This window comes from Cuculus canorus, chromosome Z, assembly GCF_017976375.1.
Source record: "Cuculus canorus isolate bCucCan1 chromosome Z, bCucCan1.pri, whole genome shotgun sequence".
NCBI lineage: Eukaryota > Metazoa > Chordata > Aves > Cuculiformes > Cuculidae > Cuculus > Cuculus canorus.
In genome coordinates, this window is record NC_071441.1 from 56,801,497 (window position 1) to 56,826,845 (window position 25,349).

The window sequence follows — 25,349 nt, forward strand, 5'->3', positions numbered from 1 at the left end:
ATTCCAAAAAGGAATTTCAACCCACAGGAACACAGCAGGCTGACTCAGTGACTCTGTACATGCAACTGCAGCTCATATTTAAAATTAGATAAGTCAGTTATCCACTTCCTGAACAGCAACGTAAGCATGATAGATCTGACTAACAGTGTATTTTAGATTTGCCGTGATATATTCCTCGTGAGAGAGAAAAAAGACATAGTAGAAATTGAACTGAAAAGAACAGTGTTTTTGCATAGGTCATTTCCATACTTACCTGATGAAGTTTCAGATCTCAAACACAGCAGCAGAAACTTGGACCATTGTTTACATTGACAGGAGATTATTCCACTGATATTTATGTGAGCAAAACTGAAATGTTAATATAGTCATTGTTGAAAGAATAAACTTTTGTGTACATTTTCCCTCTAGATGCACTGATATTATTTCAAGCCTTCTCTGATGTTCATTATGAATGCTCAAATGTGGGTTTTTTCTGTGAACTAGAGAGACTTGTCCAGTTTCTGAATGATCAGTTTTGTAATGCAGTCATATCTATCATTCATATTATTTATAAATGAACAAAAATATGAATATAAAATTGATTATTTGTAGGTAAGGAAAATGCCTCTAGGTTTCTTTTCCCCCCTTCCAAAGGCTGACCGTGAGCTGGATTTTCTTTTGAAAAGATACTGGAGAAGTTTCTCAGAAAGAAACTGGTTTCTCAGAAGAGTCTCATAACTTTGGATCTTACCAAAAAGCAATATATCTGGGTTACTTTCTGAATTTTTTCCTGTCCCCGTAAAAGCTCAGCCCTCCCATCCTGAGAAACCAAGGGCATATTTCAACCAACAAATGCAAATGTGTCAAGGAGAATGCATCTTGATGCAGTGCATTGCGTCATGATGAAGATCCTTCAGGCCTGATGGGTGACTATGGATGTGGTCCCTCTGACCAGGTTTCAGATCTCACCTGGGTTTGGTCTTCCAGGACTGAGCCTTTGTTTCTTGTGGGGAAAATACAGAAACAGGACCTTGCACTGGGACTCCAAGCCAAAACTCCCATCCACTCACTACTGTGTGTCCTGGCTGGCATCTGCTGTGTTTTTGCTTCTTTTCTATTCCTCTTGGAGCCACTCAAAGCAATATTTTTAGGAGCACCAGCAGTAAGTGAACTAAGGACACTTTACAGTCATTAGAACTATAGGATCATTGAATCACAGGATTGAGTTTTAAAAATGCCTCTAAGATCAGCAAGTCCAACTGTCAGCCCAACCCCACCATGCCTGATAAACCATGTCCCAGAGTGCCACATCTACATGTTTTTTGAACTGCTCCAGGAATGGTGGCTCCACCACTGCCCTGGGCAGCCTCTGACAGGGCTTCACCACTCTGTCAGTAAAGACATTTTTCCTAGTATCCAATCTAAACCTGCCCTGGCACAACTTAAGGCCATTTCCTCTCATCCTATCACTTGTTACTTAGGTGAAGTAGTCACTGAGTGGACTTGGGTGGCTGCTGAATGGGAACTGCACAGAAAGAGGCTTGATTTAGGAAGTCAGTTTTGTCTACATCCTCCCTGAAGTGTGATACTTGACCTTTTTTATTTGTTGTTTATAGTATCCCTGTCGTAGTCCCAGTGGTGTTTCATTAAGAAACAAGTATGTAAACCTGAATTCTTATTGGAGGTTTGTGTGGGTACAAGAGGACATTCAGAGGTTCAGCATGTTCATGGAAGGAAAATCCACAAAGGACATTGAAATGCACTGAAAACCCATCTGACTCCAAAGGTCTTTGCTCTGTATTCTTGATGCCTTGGAAGAGGTTGGAAAGAAATAATATATGTGCATGTCTTCTTGGTTCTGTGTTGGGGTCTGCCAACAGCCCTGATGGAGATGGAGCACTGAGCTCACAGGACTTTTGGTCTGAGCCAGCTCGGGTGTTTCTGCTGCAGTGGTGCCTCTACCAGGGCCTGCGAGCGAGGAAGTGGATACAGGACAGCCCATGGAGGCACTGCGTAAGAATACATACCTGACGCTAAATGGAGCTATTAAGACAGATGTGTTAGATATTAAGACCAGAGCTTGTAAGGTTTAGCCCAGGACTGTCTCAGAGGAGCCTTATCCTGTAAGTCTCTAGCAGCACTTAACACTCCACTCCGCCAATACCTTTTCCAGATCCTCTAAGTCTGAAAATTGAATTTCCTCTAACTACTGTGAATTTTTTCTCTAAAAGAACACTTGAACTATATGGTAAAAAAGAATTTGGTTTGATTTTAGCTTTTTGTTCTTTAGTTTGACCTTCAGTTTCACATATCTCTTTAGAAACCTGCCATTGAACATATGGCAGGTTTAGAATTCAAAGTTGAATTCTCAAGTTGTGGATATTCTGCACACTTTTTCTTCTCCAAATTTATCAAAAGAGACACCACAATGTATCTGAGAATCAAAGGGAAAAGATTGAAGCAATATTTACATAGCTTGCAATGGCAAAAATGATCACAGATACTAGCTGATAAATAAGCACCATTGTTGGTCACAGCAAAGGAAAGACAGAACTTTCTTCTAAGAGCACACACATCTTGCAGTTGTCTCCTCGAATGACCGAAAATAATTCAGCAAGTCAAAGGAGGGGATTGTGCCCCTCTACACTGCACTGGTGAGACCTTACCTGGAGCCGTCTGTTCAGTTCTGGAGTTCTTGGTGCTGGAAGGACATGGATCCATTGGAGCGAGTCCAGAAGAGGCAACAGAGATGATCCGAGGGCCAGGGCATCTCCCATATGAGGACAGGCTGAGAGAGTTGGGGTTATTCGGCCTGGAGAAGAGAAGGCTCTGAGGAGTCCTTAGAGCAGCTTCCAGTACAGTGCAGGGAGAGGATGAGGGGGAATGGTTTTGAGCTGAAAGACAGAAGATTTAGATGAGACCTTAGGATGAAATAATATTCTGTGGGGGTAATAAGGCCCTGGCCCAGGCTGCCCTGAGAAGTGGTGGCGGCTCCAACCCTGGAGGTGTTCAAGGCCAGGTTGGATGAGGCTTTCAGCAACCGGATCCAGTAGGAGGTGTCTCTGCCCATGGCAGGGGGTTGGAAGTGGATGGACTTTAACGTCCCTTCCAACCCAAACCATTCTGTGATTCTATGCATGTATGATTATAACAGGCAATATTTATGCTTTGGTATATACAGTGTGACAGAACGAAATATGGCTCTTCATTTTAACTTTTAGGGTTCCCAAGAAATCCTGTCTTTGTTCTGATCCAGGTGCCTTCCAAGTACCTGAGCTGAGATGCCACAACTTCATCTCAGCTGTGTGATGAGGCAGTTTGCAATATCATGTATATTTTCTAAGAGTTTTTTCTGAAGTGAAAATATTTAGGTTAAAAAGACTCCTTTGATTTGTTGGTGCTAATCTCTGACTTCTTGCATGTGGCATCGATGTGGCTGCTTCACATCAGTGACATGCCTCTATAGATGTTTTACAATATCTTAAATACTGTTTTAAACAAATGAACAAACAGACAAAACTACCTTGTGGCTGATCCATTTCTGCTTTAAGAAAAACTCATTTTAAGATGCAATCTGAAATGTTTCAGAACAGTCAGAGAAGAGGGGAATTATCTCTTAGTCATTGGTTTCCTACAATCTTCTTCAGTCAAAAGAAAGATATAAAAAATATTCTTCTAAGTGTTTTGAGTATGTTTTACCCATAGTGTTTCGTTACTTCACTGGAGGCTGGAATTCATTCCCTTTTGTGCTTTTTGAGAAACCTATGATGCTGGTTTGCTGCTCCATGTTAAACAAAGTCAGGAAACAAGTAGCACAGTTTAATCACAAGGACATCATGTTGTACCAAAAATCAGGCCTAAAACAGAATGAATTTGATCCTTTCTGGCTTTACAATTGACCTACTTGCACAAAATAGCACAAGAAAAATGACTTTTTGAGTGTAATTGAAACATCCATTGGCTTTTTCATTATCATCAGAAGTGGTGTCTTTTCTGTGTGAGAACTTGTGGAAAGAGTTCCTGAACATAGAAATTTATTTTTATCTGAAGACTTGATCTTCAGATGGTAATACTGTCTGATCTCCATTTCTCTCTCTGAAGAAGACAGCTCAGTAACATCTCCTGAGATTAGAGAATCTCTCTTCATAGACAGGGTTTGACTCTGTATGGGGACCTGCACCCAGATATAGCAAGGAGTTGCCCAAACAAAGCATGTGATTAGTGCCCTGGTGCAGTGTGGAGGCTGCATTTCAATTTGATCAATTTACCACTTGTGAAATTAAATATATCAGTAAGAAACTAGCTGCTTAAATGGAGACTAATTGGGATAGATGACTGGCAAAACCAGGAGTATCTGAAGAACAGTTGTAGTGAAATGAAATAGACATAGACTTTGCATTCTGCCTGGCAAATAACTCTGTATACATATATTTATTCAGCTTATAGAAGAAAAATAAGTACTAATGGTGCAACAAGTGATGTGAGAGGATGACATAACCCTTTATGATACTCCTAATTATGTGCAATGATGCAATATTGGAAGCAAACCTGTGTGTGAGATGATGCATTCTAAATTACTGAAAAGATTTTTCATTGAAGCCTAACTATAGAGCATGTTATTTATGTTCAAACCATGGGTTTCAGTGGTGTTGGATAATGAAATTCAGTCTTTAACCTGATTAAAATACAATGTACATAGGATAGCTTTAGAGATGGAGAAACTCTTCATGCAGGTGATTTAGGTAGACTAAATTCTGGAATTTGGATTATGGAATAAATGTTTGCCTATTGGAAAATATTGCCAAGTCTGTCACATAGCTGGGAATGATAGGAACATGACCCTGTGCAGTTTCCTGGAGAGAAGAGGTGAGAGGGTCGTTGGTATAAATCACTAGTGGAGTGCTCGCCCCACCTCCTATTATGACAAATAGTTGCACCACAGCTGGCAAAGGGATGTTATTTATGTTGTAACAGGAAGCCAGATGCCAAATTGTTTTTAAAAGGTCTTTTGGATCAGTATTTTCATAGAATCACAGAATGATCTGAGTTGGAAGGGACCTAGAGGGACCACGAACTGCAACTCCTGTTCCAGCACAGGACACCCCAACATTCACACTGTGGGGCTGAGGGCGTTGGCCAAAGGCTTCTGGAATATCGCCACACTTGGTAACTGCTTCCCTGTGAGCTGTTCCAGTGCTCCACCACCCTCTGTGGGAAGAACCTTCTCCTAATGTCTAACCCTCCTGCCATTCCCTCAGATCAGAGAGAAGAGATCAGCTTTTGCTCCTACTCCTCCCCTTGTCAGGAAGCTGTAAACTGTGACAGTCTCCCCTCAGTCTTCTTTTCTCCAGGCTGACCTGTGATTGTTCATCAAAATTTTCTTTAATTATATTTTAATTTTAATATATTAATTAGGTGTGGAATTTAAATGCTCTTTAATATAAAGAAAACGAGCTAGTTTTTTTATGCTAATCAAAGGGTCTATATTTAGTTTAAATGATAATGGACAAGAATTTCATCTTATATGGAGGTTTTTTAGGAGGGTTATTTTAAGTTTTATTTGAGCCAAAATTACAGCTAATAATTTTTAAGAACACCTGGGGATGTGAATGTCTGCAAGAACAAATTATTGAATACTCTATTTCCTTATTACGCTGATAGTGAGGGTAAGATGCTGAAACAAGAAATCCCAGCTTGGCATACTTGTTACTCTGGAATTGATGTAAATATATGTAGATAAATGTGCCAGCATTCATCATGTGTAAAAACATTTTCAGGATGTTTTATTTAAAGGTACGTGCTTGTAAGGGAGGCAGTGCTTAACTAAAGATGCCTGAGACGTCTCTTACTACATCTGCTCCTGGAGTTCTGTCTCTCTTTTCCTGCATGGAGGGGTTCGCTTTGGTTAAAGAGAATCACAACTCCGTATTTCGCTCTGATCATCAGCACGTACAGATCAGCCTTGCCCAACATAAAATCTAGGCTGGGAAGACACTTTTCCGTTTCCTTTCTGCTCTGCCCAAGCCTTGCTGCCACTGTGTTGGATTCCTCAGCATCATAGTGGTTTCTCCTCTCTGTCAGCATGGCCTCCTGTGTTGCAGCAACTGTGCAGGCCAGTGGCGAAATATCCTCCTCACCTAAAGGCAGGCAGGTCTCAGGCATAGTCCTTGCAGCAGTGATCCATGCCAAATGGGAACAGGAGCAGTCATCCTTCTGCAGTGTAGGAAAGCAAGGGGGAAGGAGCGGAGAAGAACAGTGAGAAACGTTTGCATACATTACTGATGTGCTGCAGCAGCTTTGTCCATCAGCCAAAATCCTCTGCAGAAGGTGCCAAGGTCCATCTGAGGATGGGTCATAGAATAATGGAATAGTTTGGGGTGGAAGGGACCTTAAAGCTTATCCAGTTCCAACCCCTTGCCATGGGCAAGGACAGCTCTCACTGGATCAAGGTGCTCAAAGACCCATCCAGTCTAGCCTTGAACACCTCCACGTATGTGGCAGCCACCACTTCTCTGGCCAGCCTCTGTCACTGCCTCCCCACCTTCACAGGAAAATATTTCTTCCTAAGATCTCATCTCAACTTGTCATCTTTCAGCTTAAAACCGTTCCCCCTTGTCCCATCTCTGCACTCACTGATAAAGAGCCCTTCCCATCAGCTGGGTCATTTGCTACCTGTTGTTCCTTCTGCCCTCTGTTTGTCTTGACATCTCCTCTCACCACCAGGTCCTGCACTCTGCCTGCACCTCTCCATCCATCCAACAGCATGCAAGAGATCTAGGTACAGTGGCTTTCTGTTTCTATCAAGGCCAGGATTTATTTTGCACCCCAGGAAGTCCTCACTTGTTGCTTGCACCCTCCTGTCCCCTCGAAAACTTTGGAGGGAATGGCTGCTCCTCTTTGCATGGGGAGTTGAAAACAGTCAGTCCATAATTTGAAACCTGCCGACCTCTTGCTCTCTCCTGTGTTTTGGTAAGCATGTTTCCCTTAACACACTGTCGCCCTGTGTTTTTCTCCATCCTGAGAGGAAGGAAACACTAAGAAATTACATGGCAGCCCCTAAGTGAGTGGCTAAGTGCCCTTTTCTAAACCTTTAAGGGGGCATATATATCCATATGAAAACTGTCTTAAGAAAATTGTGGGATTGTTAAATCATTGGAGAAGACATCTTAGCAGCCTTTCCTTGGCATTTTATGAGAACTTCTACAGGAATCCAAAAATAACCTCATTCCTGATACCTGCGGAGACAGCGACAGTTGCTGAGTTTCCCCATAGCAAGGTCTGGCAGGAGCTGCCTGCGGGTGCTGGCTCTCTGCCACTCTCAGCAGAAACTGCCAAGGACACACATTCTTCAAACACTGCTGTCAGAGAGCTCATATGCTTTACCAGCTTCCTCATAACACTACTGCTTAGGCGTCCAAATCAAAGATAGGGTCTCTGGAGCTGCAAGGTACTTTAAGCCAGCATCTACATCTATGGGTAGCAACATAACTAAATTAGTGAAAAAAATAATACACCCCGATAGTCATTCCCAAAACCCAGATGTTTTTATGAGTATTATGGAGCACATGCAGAAATGCCCATCGGTAGGACTGTGTGGATATTGAAAAGAAAAATATACTTATCAGCTGCAAAAGTCACTTTCTAGGGTTTTTTTGGACCTTTTTTTGATTAGTTGTTTTTAGGTACCTGAAATTGAAAATGTCAGTTTGCAGAGCACTGGGAAAATTCATATGCAGCAAAGACGGCAGCTGTGTTGAGATGGACTGTGAGCTAAATAGGTTTATTTCAGGTTCAGAAATCATAAGCCATATTAAACAGCAGTCTCTGTGAGCATTTTAGATAAACTTTAGATTTTATGATTACTTAATTTATTTCTGTTCCACTGAAGCTGGCAGTAAAATCTCCATCAGCTTGAGTGGGCCAAGATTTCTTCCCCTATAACAGCTGTGAGTGTAAAATACTATGTACAATATATTAGCATCCTGTAAAGATACAAAAGGAAGAAGATGATAGAGCAATCCTAACCTTGTTGGGAGAAATGCTGTCAGTAGGTTTCTCACTTTTTCTAGCAAAAGATGTTTGAGGCGTTGGATTTTGCAATTAAAAACAGGAACTAGAGCACCAACTACATGAAAGGAGGTTGTAGTGAGGTGGGTGCTGATCTTTTCTACCAGGTAAGAAGGGATAGCATAAGAGGAAATGGCCTCAAGTGCACCAGAAGTGGTTTAGGTTGGATAGTAGGAAAATCACCTATACTGACAGAGTGGTGAAGCCCTGGCAGAGACTGCTCAGGGCGGTGGTGGAGTCCACATCCCTGAAGAAGTTCAAAAAATGTGTAGGCATGGCACTTTGGGACATGGTTTAGCAGGCACAGTGGGATTGGGCTGGCAGTTGGATTGAATGAGTTTAGAGGTCTTTTCCAAACTTAATGATTCTGTGATTCTATGATAAAAAGCCGCTCAAGGGTGACGTCTGGGGCACATTTTTTTGTATTTCAGTTACAGGTCCATTTAGAAGAATAAGAGGGAATTCTAATGAAACCTGGAGTGCTCATACAAAGCATAACATAAACTGCTAGTAAAAAATCATATACCTAGGTATGGTGGCATACTCTGAGATGATAAAACTTCAAGTGTGAGATAACTTGAAATTTAGAGGAATCCAGCCCTCTGAAAAGGTTTTCTCCAGGGTTTGGAGTAATTTTTTTTTTTCCAAGTCTTTTTTTTTTTTCCCTCTCTCTTAAGGTCGAATGTGCCCATTCCAGTGATCTCATGATGCAGTCTGAGAAAAAGTAGAATTCATTGTCACATTTGTTTGTTCAACTCTTCTGGTGATGTACCATTAGATAACACTGTTGTGATCATGTTTTTTTCCACTCGTGTTAATTATTGGTGGAGAATGCTTTTGGATTAGTGCATTGATACAGAGAAATTAAGGGCAATTTTTAGAACAGTCATTCTGGTCTTAGCTGATGACTCAGTGAATGTTGTAAATAAAGGCAAAAATGGGAATTTTCAGAGTTATGTAATGCAGGGAGGTGAATGAGACAAGAGTCGTGGGCACAGTCCATTCCTGAGGGATCTGGATCTAGACATTAGGCATGCATAAAAAACAGATGATAAAGTGCAAGGAGCTTGATTTCATTCACAGAAGAGACCCAATTGTCATAGCAGTAGCACCAAAAAGAAGGAAGGAAGGAAGGAAGGAAGGAAGGAAGGAAGGAAGGAAGGAAGGAAGGAAGGAAGGAAGGAAGGAAGGAAGAAAGAATATTAGGAACAATTTCTTCACTGACAGAGTGGTGAACCCTGACTGAGGCTGCCCAGGGCAGTGATGGAGTGACCGTCCCTGGAGGGGTTCAAAAAGCCTTTATATGTGGCACTTTGGAACATGGTTAAGTTGGCACAGTGGTGTTGGGATTATGGTTGTACTGGATCAGCTTAGAGTGTTTTTTGAACCTTAATAATTCTATAAAAGCTAGGTTTAAGGAAGAGCGATCTGTTACAGATGAGTCCAAATTCCTGTTGGAAGCCAAAACGTTTCCTTTGAGTGCAGCAGGAGACACTTGTAGGACTTAAGGTGAGGCTTCCTATTGTGTTATCATTAGCCTGAACAGAAGTGACTGCTGGTTGACCAATACAAGGCTTTCTACTCATTTGAATTGCGTCTTGTCAATTGTCATCATGTGGAACTTTTTTCTCCTGAATTAGAAAACTGTAGTTGTGATACCATTTTTATCAGTTCCAGAAAGGATAGAAGAATGAAGATTTGTTTGGTGTGAGAGTAACCAAAGATTCTAGCGGCCTTCCAGTACTGAAAGGGCCCCCAGGAAAGCTGGAGAGAGGTTCTTCATCAAGGAGTGCGTGGACTGGGTGAGGGGGGATGGTTTTAAGCTGCAAGAGGGGGAGAATAAGATGAGACCTTTGGAAGAAATGTTTTCCTGTGAGCATGGGAGGCCATGGCCCAGCTTGTCCAGAGAAGTGGTGGAGGTTCCATCCCTGGAGTTGTTCAAGGCCAGGTTGGATGGGGCTTTGAGCAACCTGATCCAGCAGGAGTCTTTCCAAGTTGTAGACATCTCACTGAAGCTTTGAGTCATCATATCCCTCCAGCTATAAAGTAATGGAGATAAAGCAAGAGGACTTTGACAGCGCTAAAATAAGGTAGAAAAGGAAAGTTTAATACGCTGTCAAGTCACCTATGGGCTGTAATGCATAAATGCTTAATATGTTACTAAAATGATATACTTCAGACACTCCACCTCCTCACTGCTGTGGCAAAGGCAGGTGCCTGTGTCGGAATTGAGGTTCCCAAGTAGACTGTTGCAGTGGGAATTCCGCTTACCCGGTGACCTATTGGCCAGGGTCGGTGACATAGCACTGCAGTGTTCTCTGCTACTCCAGTTGACCAAGCCCCTGTGGAGCTTTGCACTGGTCATATGGGTAAATTGCTCAGCATTGTTATCAGCAGCTTGGCTTGTGACTTCCGAATTATCCTCCTCAGGTGGAGGAATCTGATCTGTAACTTGAAGTCATTGGAAGTCATTGAAGACCTCAGTGTGATTCTGTTCTTTTTAATATCTTTGTCAATAGTCTGGATGAGAGGGTGGAGTTCTCCCTCAGTGAGTTTGGGGATAACACCAAGCTACACAGAAGCGTTGATCACCTTGAGTGAAGAAGGCTCTACAGAGGTATCTGAATGGATAAATGGGCCCATATAAATTCTGTGAGATTCAACAAGGTCAAATCTCAGGTTGTGCATTTGAGACACAACAACCCCATGCAACACTTCAGGTTTGAGGAAGAGTGGCTGGAAAGCTACCCAGTGGAAAAGGACTTGGCAGTGTTGGTCAACAGTGGCTGAACATGAGCCGGCAGTGGCCTAGGTGGCCAAGAAGGCCAACAGCATGTAGGCTTGGATCAGCCATGGTGTGGCCATACAGAATAGGGAAGGGATCTTTGCCCTTCATTCAGTGCTTTAGAGGCCACCCCTAGAATACTGAGTTCAGTTTTGGGCCCCTCACCCCAAGCAGGACATTGAGGGGCTAGAGAGTGTCCAGAGAAGGGGAACATAGCTGAGGAAGGGGCTGGAACCCAGGGATTCTGAGAGCAGCTGAGGGACCAGGGGGTTGTTTAGTCTGCAGAGGAGAAGTCTCAAGGGAGACCTCTTTGTTCTCTGCAGCTCCCAGAAAAAGGATTGTGGGGAGGTGGGTGTTGGTCTCTTCTCCCAAGAGACGGGTGATAGGACAAGAGGAAATGACCTCAAGTTGCTCCAGGGGAGGTTCAGATAGGATGTTACGGATGATTTCTTTACTGAAAGAACCGTGAAACATTGTAGGAGGCTGACTTAGGGCAGTGATGGAATGTCCTTTCCTGGAGGGGTTGAAAAAGTGTGTGGCTGTGGCAGTTCAGGGCATGAATTAGTCAACACGGTGTCCAGGTCTTTTTCCAATGACTATATGCATATAAGGAAATAGCAACATCAAGCTATTAAACATTAATTTCTAGCTAGTAAATTACCTTATTATATTAAGGCCAGAGTCACGTAATATGTTTCCACAGATGCTTCTTCGTAATGGGGGTTTCCTTTGTATGACTTTAACTGGGACTGCATATGCAGTCTGTATCAGTTTCAGCCAAGTTATTAAATATACATTGTACCTATTTTTGTTGTGCCAAACATATGTGGGCTGCTAAGGCTTCTATTTTTGCTCTAGCTTTTTTCTTTTTTTATATTTTAAGATTCCGCTTTTATTTTCAGTTTGCATTTAATATGTAGCAAATTGTTATCTGGGGAATAGTGAAAAACCGGCACGTTTCACTGGAGAGAAAGGTACTGCATTGTAGCATTAGCTAGGGCAGTTCATATATTTGTCCTTTGCAAGTATGCATAAATACGATTACTTCTATAAAACTAAAGATATAAAGAATAAGACCAACAGAGAGCTGTGCTTTGTAGACAAACCAGATCAGAGTCCTCTCTATGTCCCAGAAGAGGTGAAACCTCTAATTGATTTTGCAAGAGCTTGCTGCCTTGAAAAACAAAGTACTGTGCTTTAAACAATTTCAGGAAGATCTGAAACAATTTCAGGAAGATTATAATTTCAGTCCTGAGGTTCTAGAAGCAGAGCAAAGAGTGTTCCCTTTGATTTAGGGATGTAATTCTGTATTTATTAAGGTATATTAACCAGCATAATAATTTGAGCTGCAAGGCAAACATTTCCATAGTGCACTTAAATCCTGTTTCAATTAATCTGACTTCAGCCATGCTTAAAATGAATAATAAAGGTTTTCTTGAAATTAGGCTGACCATTGAATATTTGCTTTGTTTATTCTGTTCTGTGTTAGGGAGGTGGTTTTCATTCTTTCTGTTTCACAGGCATAATTTACATTTGCTTAAGTGAGTATTTACTAAATGAAGAACCAAGTAGAGATGCTTATCGTGGGCTATGTTGAAATACAATACTAAAACTGCCTTTTTTTTTTTTTGTGGCAGGAATGAATCTAAGAAAGAAAGAAAGAAAGCAAGCTGTAATTGTTACAACCAATATTTTTTAATGGGCTCTGAATAATTAAAATTCTGTATTCCCTGTTGAGTTTTGAGTAGAAGAACTCTGCATCTTGTAGCTTCCATGTGCCCACTGTGAATTTGTAATTGGCATCTTTGGATATTAGTTTTCCAGAAGTCCTTTGTATAATTTAAACTAATTATTGTCCTTCTTAGGCAGACTGAGTGGATAATTCTCTGCTAGGTGGATAGAAGGACAGAAGGTAGGATTTATTTATGGAAGAGCTATGAGTTTTAGTCTTGTAGTGTTTAGTTGTGGTGTTTAGGGTGCTGAAGACCAACAAGAAGACAGGCTTGCAGCTCTTGTACAAGACATATAATAACAATTACTATTTCTGTTCGTTAAATGAATATGAAATAACTAGTGCTAAGTACTTCCCTCACTTTTCAGAATAAAATATCACGCAAAGCAGACGTATTCTTCTCTGTTTCTTTTTATGAGATGCTTTATATCACAGTTTGGGAACACAAAATAGGTAGAATGCTATGAACTAATAGGTGTTTTACTTGACAAATTCAGCTGACAGATAGCTGAGAACTCTGCCCCTGCTTTTTCTTCTGCCTTGGTTGTGACAAAGAAAAGAGACAGATGCTGAGAAACTTTATTAGAACCAACATGAGTGTGGATGGAGTCAGAGAGAAGGGGAAAAGAGCTGGGCGGTGGTGAAAGAACTCTTTTCCAATGAGTCCAGAACAAATGTTTGTATTAATAATTAAGCTTCTTGGGAATTATGACATCAAAGTTATTGCACATCCGTAATGGTTTGCTTTCCTTTCAAATAATTGTAGATCAAATCAAGCAATTCCAAGACTGAAAGTAAAATGGAGGAATAATAGAAAGACAAAGGCTTAGTTATAGTTCTAAGCATAAAACAATTAAGAACATGCTTTTTACCTTATTTTTGCTTCTAGAAATATATGCATTGCCCAGTCACTTGCAGTGATGAAAAATTCTGTTCTCTCCAATTTACTGCATTTACTGCTTCTTAGATTGTTCTTATTCCTTCAGTATTTGTCCTATGTCCTGTACAGCATCAAATTTGATTTAAATACTGAGATTTACAGTTAATACTATTTGAGTATTCCATGTTTTCAAACCACTTCACTGAAATTGGTCCAAGCATGATATTTATCTTGTATGTGTGATGAATCCAAAGAAAACTCATGATTTACAGTAAGAATCAGGTGGGCTGCAGCCTTTGTAACATCATGGCTTAGCCTTAGTACCTTTGTCCATAAAAAAATAATCCTATGGTCGAGTGGTCCAGTTCATAGCAGTGATGATAACCTATGAGAAAGACCTTGATAAATTGTGGTGTTAGGTTTTTTTGCTAAAGCCACAGGGAGAGGAGACAAGGGTAGTTTCTTCGATTTGCTCTGTTTTCCTTTCTATAATCTTTTTCTCAATCATCTGAAACGCAGGTCTTCCCCAGGAAAAAGAGTCAGTATTTTCCCTTTTTAAAAAAGCTGGAACTAGAGTTTGAATTGCAGTGATCAGCATCTGAACCACGCACAAGCTTTTAGGCAAAGTCACTCTTATTTTTTGGGATGGGCTTGCGTATGTCTTAGTGTTCTATTTCCAAAGTTAACTGTGAGTGAACAGCAGTGGCGGAAAAAGTAATATGTTTAACCATGCAACAGTTGAACAGGTTTAATTAAATCAGTTAATTAGCTTCTGTAACAAATGTACTTGATAACTCACCATTTTTCTGAAATGTAATTTCTTTCTTCTTGTTACATGAAGTATGAAAACAACCTCACTCAAAGAGACAGCTGGAAGTGCTAGGTTTCAGTGTCGTTCATCTGTACTATATTAGGTTTTTTATAGTCTCTGTTCTCGCTTTTCAGTGTAAGGTTTTAAAATCATCCTTCAGGATTTTAGTGTCTGGTTACCGTGTGCTGTAGATAGACCCTGCACAGGTTTTTTAGGCATGCTGGTTGTTGGACTTGGTTCACATTAAGTGAAGTGCAGAAATACAATAAAAGAATGATTTTGCCTTGTCCTTTCTGTCTCCCTAGTGCCAGTTGCTGGGAAGCAGTGTCAAGCTCTTTACTTGGTCTCGTGGTGACCTTCACCTCTGTGTTCTCTGTTGAGTTTTGTTTGGTTGGAAGTTTGCTATGTTATCACAGAATGGTTTGGGTTGGAAGGGACCTCAAAGCCCATCCAGTTCCACTCCCTGCCCACAGCAAAATATTTCTTCCTAACATTTCTTCTTCATCTCAATCTTCCCAATTTCAGTTTAAAACCATTTCCCCTTGTCCTCTCCCTGCACTATCTGATAAAGAGACCTCCTTATTACATAGAATTTCATTAAGGAAAAATGACCCTTTCTTCCCAGGGTCAGGTGATGCTGGCTGTGGTGAGGGAGAGTTTCTTTCCTGGACTTTGGCAGCATCTTTAGGTGCCTGATGTTTCCTAGGAAATGAGAGGCTGCCACCCTGTGTGAAAAGTCCTTATTGTCTCTGCTCAGGCAGCAGCGAGAGCTGAGTCTCATGGTTTGGTGTCTGAGAGGAGAGGTCAAGCTCACAAGTGAAGGTTCACAATGACGTTCTTAAGTGCTACAGAGAGGAAAAATGTGAATCAGATTCATTTGAATGGCTTGGTAAGCAGGAAACTGATGAAAAGCCTGAGACTTGTATCACAAGAATCTCTGGTGGATATCAGGTTCTTGCAATCTCAGGCTGAGGGGTCTTTGAATTTCTCTGATTTTGTGTACAAACTTCTAATCACTGTTAACAATCAGATCATAAGTAAACAATTTTTTTCTCTATAAGAGAGAAAAGATATATTAATTTAATTGTTGATATTGACTTAAATTACGTATTAGTATATCATTACTATCAAACCCCTATCCATCATCTTCCAGAGGTCCTGGCTGACTGGGGAAGTTCCACTAGACTGGAGGCTGGCTGATGTTGTGCCCATATATAAGAAGGGTTGCAGAGAGGATCTGGGGAATTACAGGCCTGTCAGTCTCACCTCAGTGCCAGGGAAAGTCATGGAACAGGTAATCTTGAGTGCTATCATGAAGCACATGCAAGAGAACCGGGTGATCAGGCCCAGTCAACATGGGTTTACAAAAGGCAGATCTTGGCAAACTAACCTGATCACCTTCTATGACAAAATCACTCGACTACTGGATGGGGGAAAGGCTGTGGATGTAGTCTTCTTGGACTTCAGTAAAGCCTTTGACACAGTTTCTCACAGCATTCTGCTTCAGAAACTGTCAGCCTCTGGCCTGGACAGGCGCACACTCTGCTGGGTTGAAAACTGGTTGGATGTCTGGGCCCAGAGAGTGGTGGTCAATGGAGTTAACTCCAGCTGGAGGGCAGTCACAAGTGGAGTTCCTCAGGGCTCAGTACTGGGTCCAGCTCTGTTCAATGTCTTTATCAATGACCTGGATGAAGGCATTGAGTGCACCCTCAGCAAGTTTGCAGATGACACTAAGCTGGGAGGAAGTGTTGATCTGCTGGAGGGTAGGGAGGCTCTGCAAAGGGATCTGAACAGGCTGGACCGCTGGGCTGAGACCAATGGCATGAGGTTTAACAAGGCCAAATGCCGGGTCCTGCACTTGGGGCACAACAACCCTATGCAGTGCTACAGACTGGGGGAAGAATGGCTGGAGAGCTGCACGGAAGAGAAGGACCTGGGGGTGCTGGTTGACAGCCGACTGAATATGAGCCAGCAGTGTGCCCAGGTAGCCAAGAAGGCCAACGGCATCTTGGCTTGTATCAGAAATGGGGTCACCAGCAGGTCCAGGGAGGTGATTCTCCCTCTGTACTCGGCACTGGTGAGACCGCACCTTGAATACTGTGTTCAGTTCTGGGCCCCTCACCACAAGAAGGATGTTGAGGCTCTGGAGCGTGTCCAGAGAAGAGCAACAAAGCTGGTGAGGGGGCTGGAGAACAAGTCTTATGAGGAGCGGCTGAGAGAGCTGGGGTTGTTTAGCCTGGAGAAGAGGAGGCTGAGGGGAGACCTTATTACTCTCTACAACTACCTGAAAGTAGGTTGTGGAGAGGAGGGAGCTGGCCTCTTCTCCCAAGTGACAGAGGACAGGACTAGAGGGAATGGCCTGAAGCTCCGTCAGGGGAGGTTCAGGTTGGATATCAGAAAAAAATTCTTCACAGTAAGAGTCATTGGTCACTGGAACAGGCTGCCCAGGGAGGTGGTCGAGTCACCTTCCCTGGAGGTGTTTAAGGAACGGGTGGATGAAGTGCTTAGGGACATGGTTTAGGGAGTGTTAGGAATGGTTGGACTCGATGATCCAATGGGTCCTTTCCAACCTTGTGATTCTGTGATTCTGTGATTCTGTGATTACATAATATATTTAAATAACCTATGCTTGGTGTGTTATTGTCATTAATATGAATGCATAATTACTGTGCTACAATTATACAATATTTGTGAAAATTGTTGTTAGTATGATCTATATTAAAACTTGCGATGTAGAGCAGTGATGGAGGTGGCTCTGTGCAGCTCATTAGAACTGAGAAAGGACCAGCCAGGAACGTAGTATAATTTTAAGTGAAGAGCACTGACATCTTGTGGCTGCAGGAAATAATGCAAAGAGCCCTGATCGTACCAACCTTTATGTTTACAATTTTAATGCAAGCTAGTCACCGTGTTTCCCTATGGATGTGAACACAAACCTCTAGAATATGCAAGTCTGATAAAAGTCACTAAGAGCAAGAAAAGAACAGTCTGTCTTATAATTTTTCTGCTTTTGAAGATGTAATTATTATTAGTGCTAGAACTGTTGTTTATTTTAAGAGTCTTTGATCAGTTAGTCTCAAATAATATTAAGGCTCAGAAATAGCTGACAGAGAAATAGAAATATGAATCTTGACCAATATTTTTCATTAAAATGAATTTAATTTCATAAAAATTAAGTCTTGCACACTGGCATTTTTCCAGCTTCTTTGTTTTCCTTAAGATGTAAGACCAAAATAGGCAGGAGAAAATGGATAGGCTTTCTCCAGTCAACCATGGAAGTGGTGGTTTCATAATGACAGACGCAGGCACAACTTGTGTGTCTTGTGTCTGTGCTCCAGAGCCCATCCAGATGCAGAATGTACTGCCTTTCTCAGCTGCACCTGGTCCCAAATCACTTGCTGGGTGTTTCGCAAGATGTTAGTGCCAGCACAGGCACCAGAGAATTATCACGGAGCCCTGTGATTGTACCTTCTAGCAGCAGCAATGGCTTGCTCTGACTTCAGTGTTCATCCAGGGACAATGTTGTGCTGCTCAGCTGCTGTCTCCAAGGTCAACTGCTGGACACAGGTGGGAGGAGAATTTGGATTCTTCTGCCCTTCTTGTTCTGCCAGGTTCCCTCTCTTTCCCTTACATCAACTCAGTCAATGCACTGTGAGTTGACGTTATGGGAAACAGTGTTTTGTCCTAACAGCAGTGTAGCAGATCTCAGGGTGAAATGTCATGGCTTGGGAAAGTGATCTTATTTTGAACCAAAATTTATTTGGGTCACTTGTTTTCAGATTCTCACTCCTGCATGCACAAGAAGTGTGTTGTCTGGGTTGTGCATGATGGGCAGGGCAAGGACACCAGTTGTTGGGTCATCCTTATGGATCTGGGGCTCCTGCTAGTCTCATGGCCATGTCTGTGCTGGTTGTGGATCTGCCATTTTGTTCTTTCTGGTAGCTAGAAGTGATTTACCTTGCAACTCCATGTGCACTATTATTTTTTGCTGGCTGTGCTTCATCTCCCCACATGGGTGTCTTCAGATGAGGACACATGTCTGCTCCTGGATAGCCGCTATTCTCCCTGCCCCGAACACATGCCACTCCAAGAGTCTTTCTTCCACCAGCTGTTCCTTCTGACGCTTCCAAATCCACAACCCATCCGTTCTCCATTCCTGCCATGTTCAATACTCAGTTCCCTTCAGGGTTTTCTTTTTGGTCATGGTTAATTGTCATTCAGCTGTATCAGGGGTCTTAGATCTGCACTCTCCTGCTGGTAGGTAATGACTGCAGCTAGCGTGAGTTTTGTGGACTGATTTAGAGTTGATTTCCTCATGGTGGGTGCTGTAGGAAGTGTCTTTGTGGAAGAGGGAAGCCTGCACACAATAAAATCAATGAGGAGTTACAGCAGTGGTGTCAACAGAGCCTGTCTTTTCAAAGGCACCAGATAATTAGATTAATATTTTAGAGAAATAATTTTAACTTTGCAATCTAATTTTAACTTTACAAACTAATGCAATCACAATAATACAATTATTATTATACAATGATTATTATTATACAATAATACAATTATTGTGATTGCATTAAGATAAAACCATAATCCTAATAAGGACATAATTCTGTTAACTAAGATCTACACTTCAATAGCTGGTGTTTCATGTATGACTTTGTATGGGTTGCAAATAACAGAAAGGGATGCAAACACCCATTTGATATAAACACAGTGAATTACCTGTGTGATGAATGAAAGAATAAATCATGACAATAAAAATTTCTTTCCTTGGTATTTGTGTTCAGTTTGACTATCAGTAGAAAGTACATTTAGTTGTGTTTAAGGTAAGATATAGATATATGTCTTTCACAGGAACCAGTGATCCATACGTCAAGTTCAAACTTGGAGGAAAAGAAGTATTTAGAAGTAAAACGATACACAAGAACCTCAATCCTGTCTGGGAAGAAAAGGCTTGCATTCTTATAGATAACACAAGGGAACCGTTGTATATAAAGGTGAGACACTCTCTTAGTTACAATAAATTACACCAAAATTAACATCAAATTACAACACAAGAGTTATTGAAACAATTTAGATTTTGTAGTTCTTGTATACAGAACAATTAACTGCTCAATAGCATGCTATTAAAGACTATTCAGAGGTGAGAATTATTTAAATTATCTTAGAATAGGGGTGTCAAATTTAAAAAAAAAAAGGCAAATGCAGGCACTTTTGTGAATGTTGGGCCATAATTTTATACTTCTGTAGTGAAACCTTAGAAGGACAGAGAAAGTAAACTGTGCTTTATGATGCAGGCATCCCTATTATTTGTGGAAATATCACTGCATATTCTGATATGAAACATAATCTATCCCATCACAAGCAATTTTTTGCTGAGATTAATTTAAAAATTTCTCAAGACCTATGCGTAGTTCTCCCAACTTTTTTCTGTTTGTACAGGGAGTTGGCTTACATGTTTTGTAATGCTTTATGCTCTTCTTTTTTACATCACAACTCCCAATACATCACAAGCATGATTTTGCCATAACAGAGGCAGCATTTACTCTGAAATAGCAGATAGTTTGACTTTAAATCAAACAGAGGCCAGCAATGCCCAGAGTAAGCAGCAGCTGTGCCAAGAGTACATCTTCACTATCCATACTGGACTGAAAACTAGAAGAGATCCTTGCTTTATAGGCACAGAGCAGAAAGATACTTTGCTGGACCCAGCAGTTTGTGGTGGTCTATATCCAAAAGTCATTAATTATGTAAAACAAAGCAGATAAAATTTAAGTTTGAAAAGTGGTATTAAAAGAACTATAGTCATACAGCTCTAATTAGCGCATGCATGGGTTTAAAATTCTCTGAGAAAGTAATTCTTACCTACACAGTCCTTTTGATTGGTCTGAAATGGTATAATGCTTCACATCAGTATCATTCTTAATCTCAGATATATGGCAAAAATTTTGAGTGAAATAACGAAATATTTTTAGTAGCTGAATGCCACTTAAACAGCCTGTGAGTATCGACCTGTACTTTGTTTCATGTATTCTGCTCAGATAATGTACATTGTAATTAGAAAAGCATAAAATTAATTGTAATCAGTTGGTATTTTCCTGTTCTTATGAAGCCTAGTGATTCATGAGGGATGAACATTTGCCCAGCACTGTGAGAGAGAAGCATATCCAGTGGAGGACACTTACATAGCTACACATGGTTTATTTCTGCCAAATTCCAATAGTTTGTTCAGCTATTCTAGGACACAGTTAAATACAAGAGTATACACTCAAGTAGATCTATGTGTAAAAGTCTTGAGCTGAAATCTCTGCATTCAAACTTTGAGTCCCACTGCAGGGCTGTAGCCTTTGGGCCACAGGAATTCTTACTGCTGTCTTACCCCAGTCTCTATGAAGGTGTTTATAGAAGATGAACAACTTTAACTGCCTCCTGGAAAAGAGATTCCCTAATGCCATAGTTGGAATATTTACATCAAAACTGAAGACCTCTAATCTAGGCCTTTCACATCTCAGTTGGATGCTCTCATGGCCAGCTGTTCACAAGTCTCACTCTTAGAGCTGAACGTGTATACCAGTCCTCAGAAATTCACTTAACAGTGTTTGTCAGAAAAAAATTACTTGCCTCGAAAGTAGATTCTGATTACTGACATTTTCCTTTTTTTTTTTTTTTTTGTAATTTTGGGTCACAGCTTTCCTTTGTTGTCATCCACCTTTGTTTATTTCCCTCAAAAAGGCACCTCAAGTTCATTTTTTATTCTTTCTTGTGACTTGGGAATGCATAATCCATCTCACATCATTGGTACCATTCCATGTACTGCCAACAAGTTCTTGTCTGGGTGTCTATGAGGTTGTCCAAAGACTTTCTCTTTTAAGTAGTGAGTTATCAGGCAAGATCCTCATAGTAAAGTAATAAAAGTCATTATTTCTTTATACATGTCCATTAAGATTTCATCTCAGATTATAACATTTCTAAACCTGAGGAGTTTATATAGCCTTCAAAATGTACAATTTTATTATTCCTAATACCGATGTGAGTGCATCAGTGGTCTGCTTTTCACATCTATAGCCCATCCTCCTTCCTGTATTTTCCAAGACTTATATAGCTATTAACGTGTAGCAAATCAATGAATCTGCTTAACTTCAGTTATTGGTTTGGTCTTCTCTCTTTTAGCGCCTATCCTTATAAAAATGTTTATTTTATTTTATGAAATCAGTGTTGCTCACACATGCATTCTGGTAGCGTCTGTACATGATGCATTCTGACTTTTACATTAGCAGTTTCAAACTGATTTTTTGGCCAGAAAGTGTCAGGTTACGTTCAGAGAGCCCTGGTTTATGAAGGTAACGCCAAGCTGTAACCCCAGAAAAGGAGTTTCAGAAATAATTCATACAAGGAGAAAATATTAAAAAAAAATGTTTCTAATACTGGAAAATGCATTTATCTCTTAGGTCTTTGACTATGACTTCGGACTTCAAGATGATTTTATTGGTTCAGCATTTTTGGATCTCACTTCATTGGAATTAAACAGGTATGGCACAAAGAAGCTTAGAGAGTAATTCTTTATGGTTACCTGCTAATATCACAGAATCATAGAATGGTTTGGTTTGGAAGGGATCTCAAAGCCTATCCAATTCCACCACCTATGCCATGGGCAGGGACACCTCCCACTGTATCAGGGTGCTCAAAGTCTCATCTAATCTTGAACAGGAATATTGAGTAGGAGCCTTGAAGGTCATTTTTATGGAATTGCAAAAAGAATATTATTCTGGAAAATAACTATATGAACTTACACTACATAATACTGGCCAAGAATAAACACTACTGTTTATGGAATTACTGTAATATGAATGTTAATAATACATTAGCTGATTATGTACAACATATTTTACAGTGTCTATGGAGAGGTTAGTTTTATCATGTTTTTCTGTTGTCTTCATTCACAACATTACCACCTACTGTTAAACCTTTTTTTCTGCTTTTTAATCCATTAATATCATAGTTCAGATTTAATTACTTCAGTACGCAGAAGTGCTTAACACGGAATAACAGCATTTAATTAACAGTAATTAATTATAGGTGTTTAGATTGCAATACTAAAATGTCAATAAGATAAATGTGTGACACCATTTTCAAGTAGTTTTGTATAAATGCAGATGCCTTTATTTTTCATGATTCAGAAATTTCACGATCTGGGACCCTGAAATCAAAATAGATGTATGTGTTTTTCTCTCCTAGGCAAACAGATGTTACCTTGAGTCTGAAGGATCCTCATTACCCTGACCATGATCTGGGAAGCATATTTTTATCCGTTCTTTTGGCTCCTAGAGAAGAACAGCGAGAAGCGGTAATTTAAATATTGTAATCATGGAATCATAGACTGATTTGGGTTGGCAGCAACCTTAAAGATCATCTAGTTCCAACCCCCCTGCTACAGATGGGGGCTGGAACTATTTCATTCTTAATCTCTGTTGTGATTGTTCTGTGGCTGGACGTAAAGCACAAGAGTAAAATACATACTCTGAGATCAATGAGATTAATTTGATTTCTTCCAGTGTTTCTGATATAGTATAGCATCCTTCATCTGAGTTGGATTCTCTCTGAGATAATAGTGAGGAATCCAGGTGGAACGTAAATGTTCAGCAGTTTCAAATAAAGTCAGTTACTGGTAAATGGTGATAATTATTGTGGAAAAATATCAGTAAACCACTGGTGAAGAATTTTGGACCTAGTGCTGCCACCTGTAGAAAAAGAGCATTTGAATCCTATTCTACATTGAAAATAAAAAAAAAAAAAAAAGGAGGTATTTCTGCTTTTTGGCATCTAATGATGAAGCATTATTTGATGGTTTCCGATGTCATGATTAGATTTCGATTACAAAATTGTGTGGTTTTCTAGGCTTATTGCAATTCCTGCATCAATCTTAGTTTTCTGAGCTGCTTAGTTGTAAGTGAGAATGGTGTCCAGTTTTATGGATCCTGTTAGTTGTGACAAATTCTGTCTCTAGTTGGATATATTTTACTGGCTCTTTGTTAGTTGCCTTTTGACTTGAGCACTGGTTGTACAAGCATGGCAGAAATACAAGAGATTGCACATCACTCATAGATTTTAAAACAATGTGGATTCCTTTGGCTTCAGAGAGGCCAAGAAAAGTATTAATATGATGATAGCATCCATGGATTTGGTCAACAACATGTTTTTTGTAAGAGTACAAATGTTCCTGTATGCTGAAGTGTGACACAGTATCCTTTTGTAAACCTGAGGAATACTGGCAGGTTGTAATACTGTTCTTTTACACTTGACTCTTAGTTATCATCAAAGAGCCTAGTAAGTCAGTTATTGGAAATAGTTGTTCAGTATTTGGTGTGACAGAGACATAGAGTTCTGAAATTAGGCTTCTCATCTGCTAGATTTCTTCATGATGTTCTGTTAGAACTTAACAAAAATAATGGAATATGATAGTAACATACAGTGAAATTATTTAAACAGTGTATTTTTCTTTCTTTTAGTAACATATCCATTCAGAACATTAAGATCTTGCAGTGGTCAGTTGAATGATACATGCTTTTCTTTAGAAGCCTAATGATAAATATGAATTCATAAGCATATGTGTATGTATAAACACACGTATCTATAGGATTCAATCATTCAGATTCCAGTGTTTAGCACAGCAGTGAATTTTGCCTTTTCAGTGTATTAGAGAAAAAAAAAAAAAAGTAGAGGTATGTGTGAACATAAATCAGACTGTCCAATGTCCAGAAAACTCAGAATATTCTCTTGTAAATTTGCATTATAAAAGTGTTCTTCACTTATATTGAAAAATTTATTTTATTCTCAAGTCTCTCTGTGTTCAGGTTTGGGTAATATCAGCATTTCTGAGTCAGCTGCTAATAGCCCTGTTTTTCCAAGTGCCTTTGGCATTATTCTGTTGTAATCATGAATCGTGCTGCACAGAAATACTATATCTTTATGTGGGAAATTATTATTTGGACAGCATGTGAATTTCCTTTTTAATCACACGGACCTGATACCTACTGTGCCACTCAGTGTTATCGGCTGTCATGCAAGGAGCACTGAAGGAAATCACAGGTGAGAAAGTGGACTTAAGACACCACGGTGTCACACAGAAACATAGAATAGAGTCATGGAATCTCTGAGATTGAAAAGGGCCTCTAAGCTCATCCACTCTAATTGGCAGCCCAACACTACCATGCCTTACATACCATGTCCCAAAGTGCCACAGCCACACAGTTTTTTAATCCCTCTAGGGATGGAGACTCCACCACTGCCCTGTGAAGCCTCTGCCAATATTTCACCATTCCTTCAGTAAAGAAATTGTTCCTAATATCCAATCTGAACCTCCCTTGGTACAACTTGAGACTGTTTTCTTTCATCCTATCCCTTGTCACTTGGGAGAAGAGATGAGCACCCACCTCACCACAGCCTCCTTTCCAGAAGATGCAGAGAACAATGAGTTCTCCACACGAAACAGTCCCAGGTCCCTCAACCACTCCCAGAACACCTGTGCTCCAGCCCCTTCCCCAGCTCTGTTCCCTTCTCTGAACACACTTCGTACCCTCAATGTCCTTCTTGGAGTGAGGGACCCAAAACTGAACACACAATTTGAGGTGCAGCCTCACCAGTGCAGAGTGCAGGTGGATGATTCCTTTCCAGTTCCTGTCCACACTATGTCTGATCCAAGCCAGAATGCTGTTGGCTTTCTTGGCCACCTGGGCCACATCTGGCTCATGTTCAGCCACTGTCAACCAACACTGCCAGATCCTTCTCTGTCAGGCAGCTCTGTCCCAAGGCTGGAGCTGCATGGGATTGTTGTGTCCGAAGTGCAGGACCCAGTACTTGGCCGTGTTGAAATCTATTCCTTTGAACTTGGCCCATGGACCCAGCCTGTCCAAGTCCCTCTGCAGAGCCTTCCTGCCCACAAGCAGATCAACACTCCCACCCAGTCTGATGTCATCCGCAGCATGGCTTTTGTATGGATTTTTACTTGATAAATTCATGATGGAACTTCAAAAGTATTGGAAGGAACTTTCTTCATATCTGACTGACTGGTTGTAACAGGAGGAAGAATTTGGTTTGTGCAGTT

At 40.6% G+C, this 25,349-nt stretch overlaps 1 protein-coding gene across 9 annotated transcripts in view; it reads left to right on the top strand.

The window, feature by feature from the left end:
• Positions 1–25,349, top strand: part of MCTP1 (multiple C2 and transmembrane domain containing 1) — a 305,483-nt gene that overhangs the window by 113,819 nt on the left and 166,315 nt on the right. For all 9 annotated transcript variants that reach the window (XM_054055211.1, XM_054055214.1, XM_054055209.1 and 6 more), the window contains 3 exons: positions 19,103–19,245; positions 21,697–21,776; positions 22,484–22,592. In XM_054055211.1, coding sequence (XP_053911186.1) covers positions 19,103–19,245; positions 21,697–21,776; positions 22,484–22,592 — 332 coding nt within the window. The remainder of the gene's footprint in view (positions 1–19,102; positions 19,246–21,696; positions 21,777–22,483; positions 22,593–25,349) is intronic.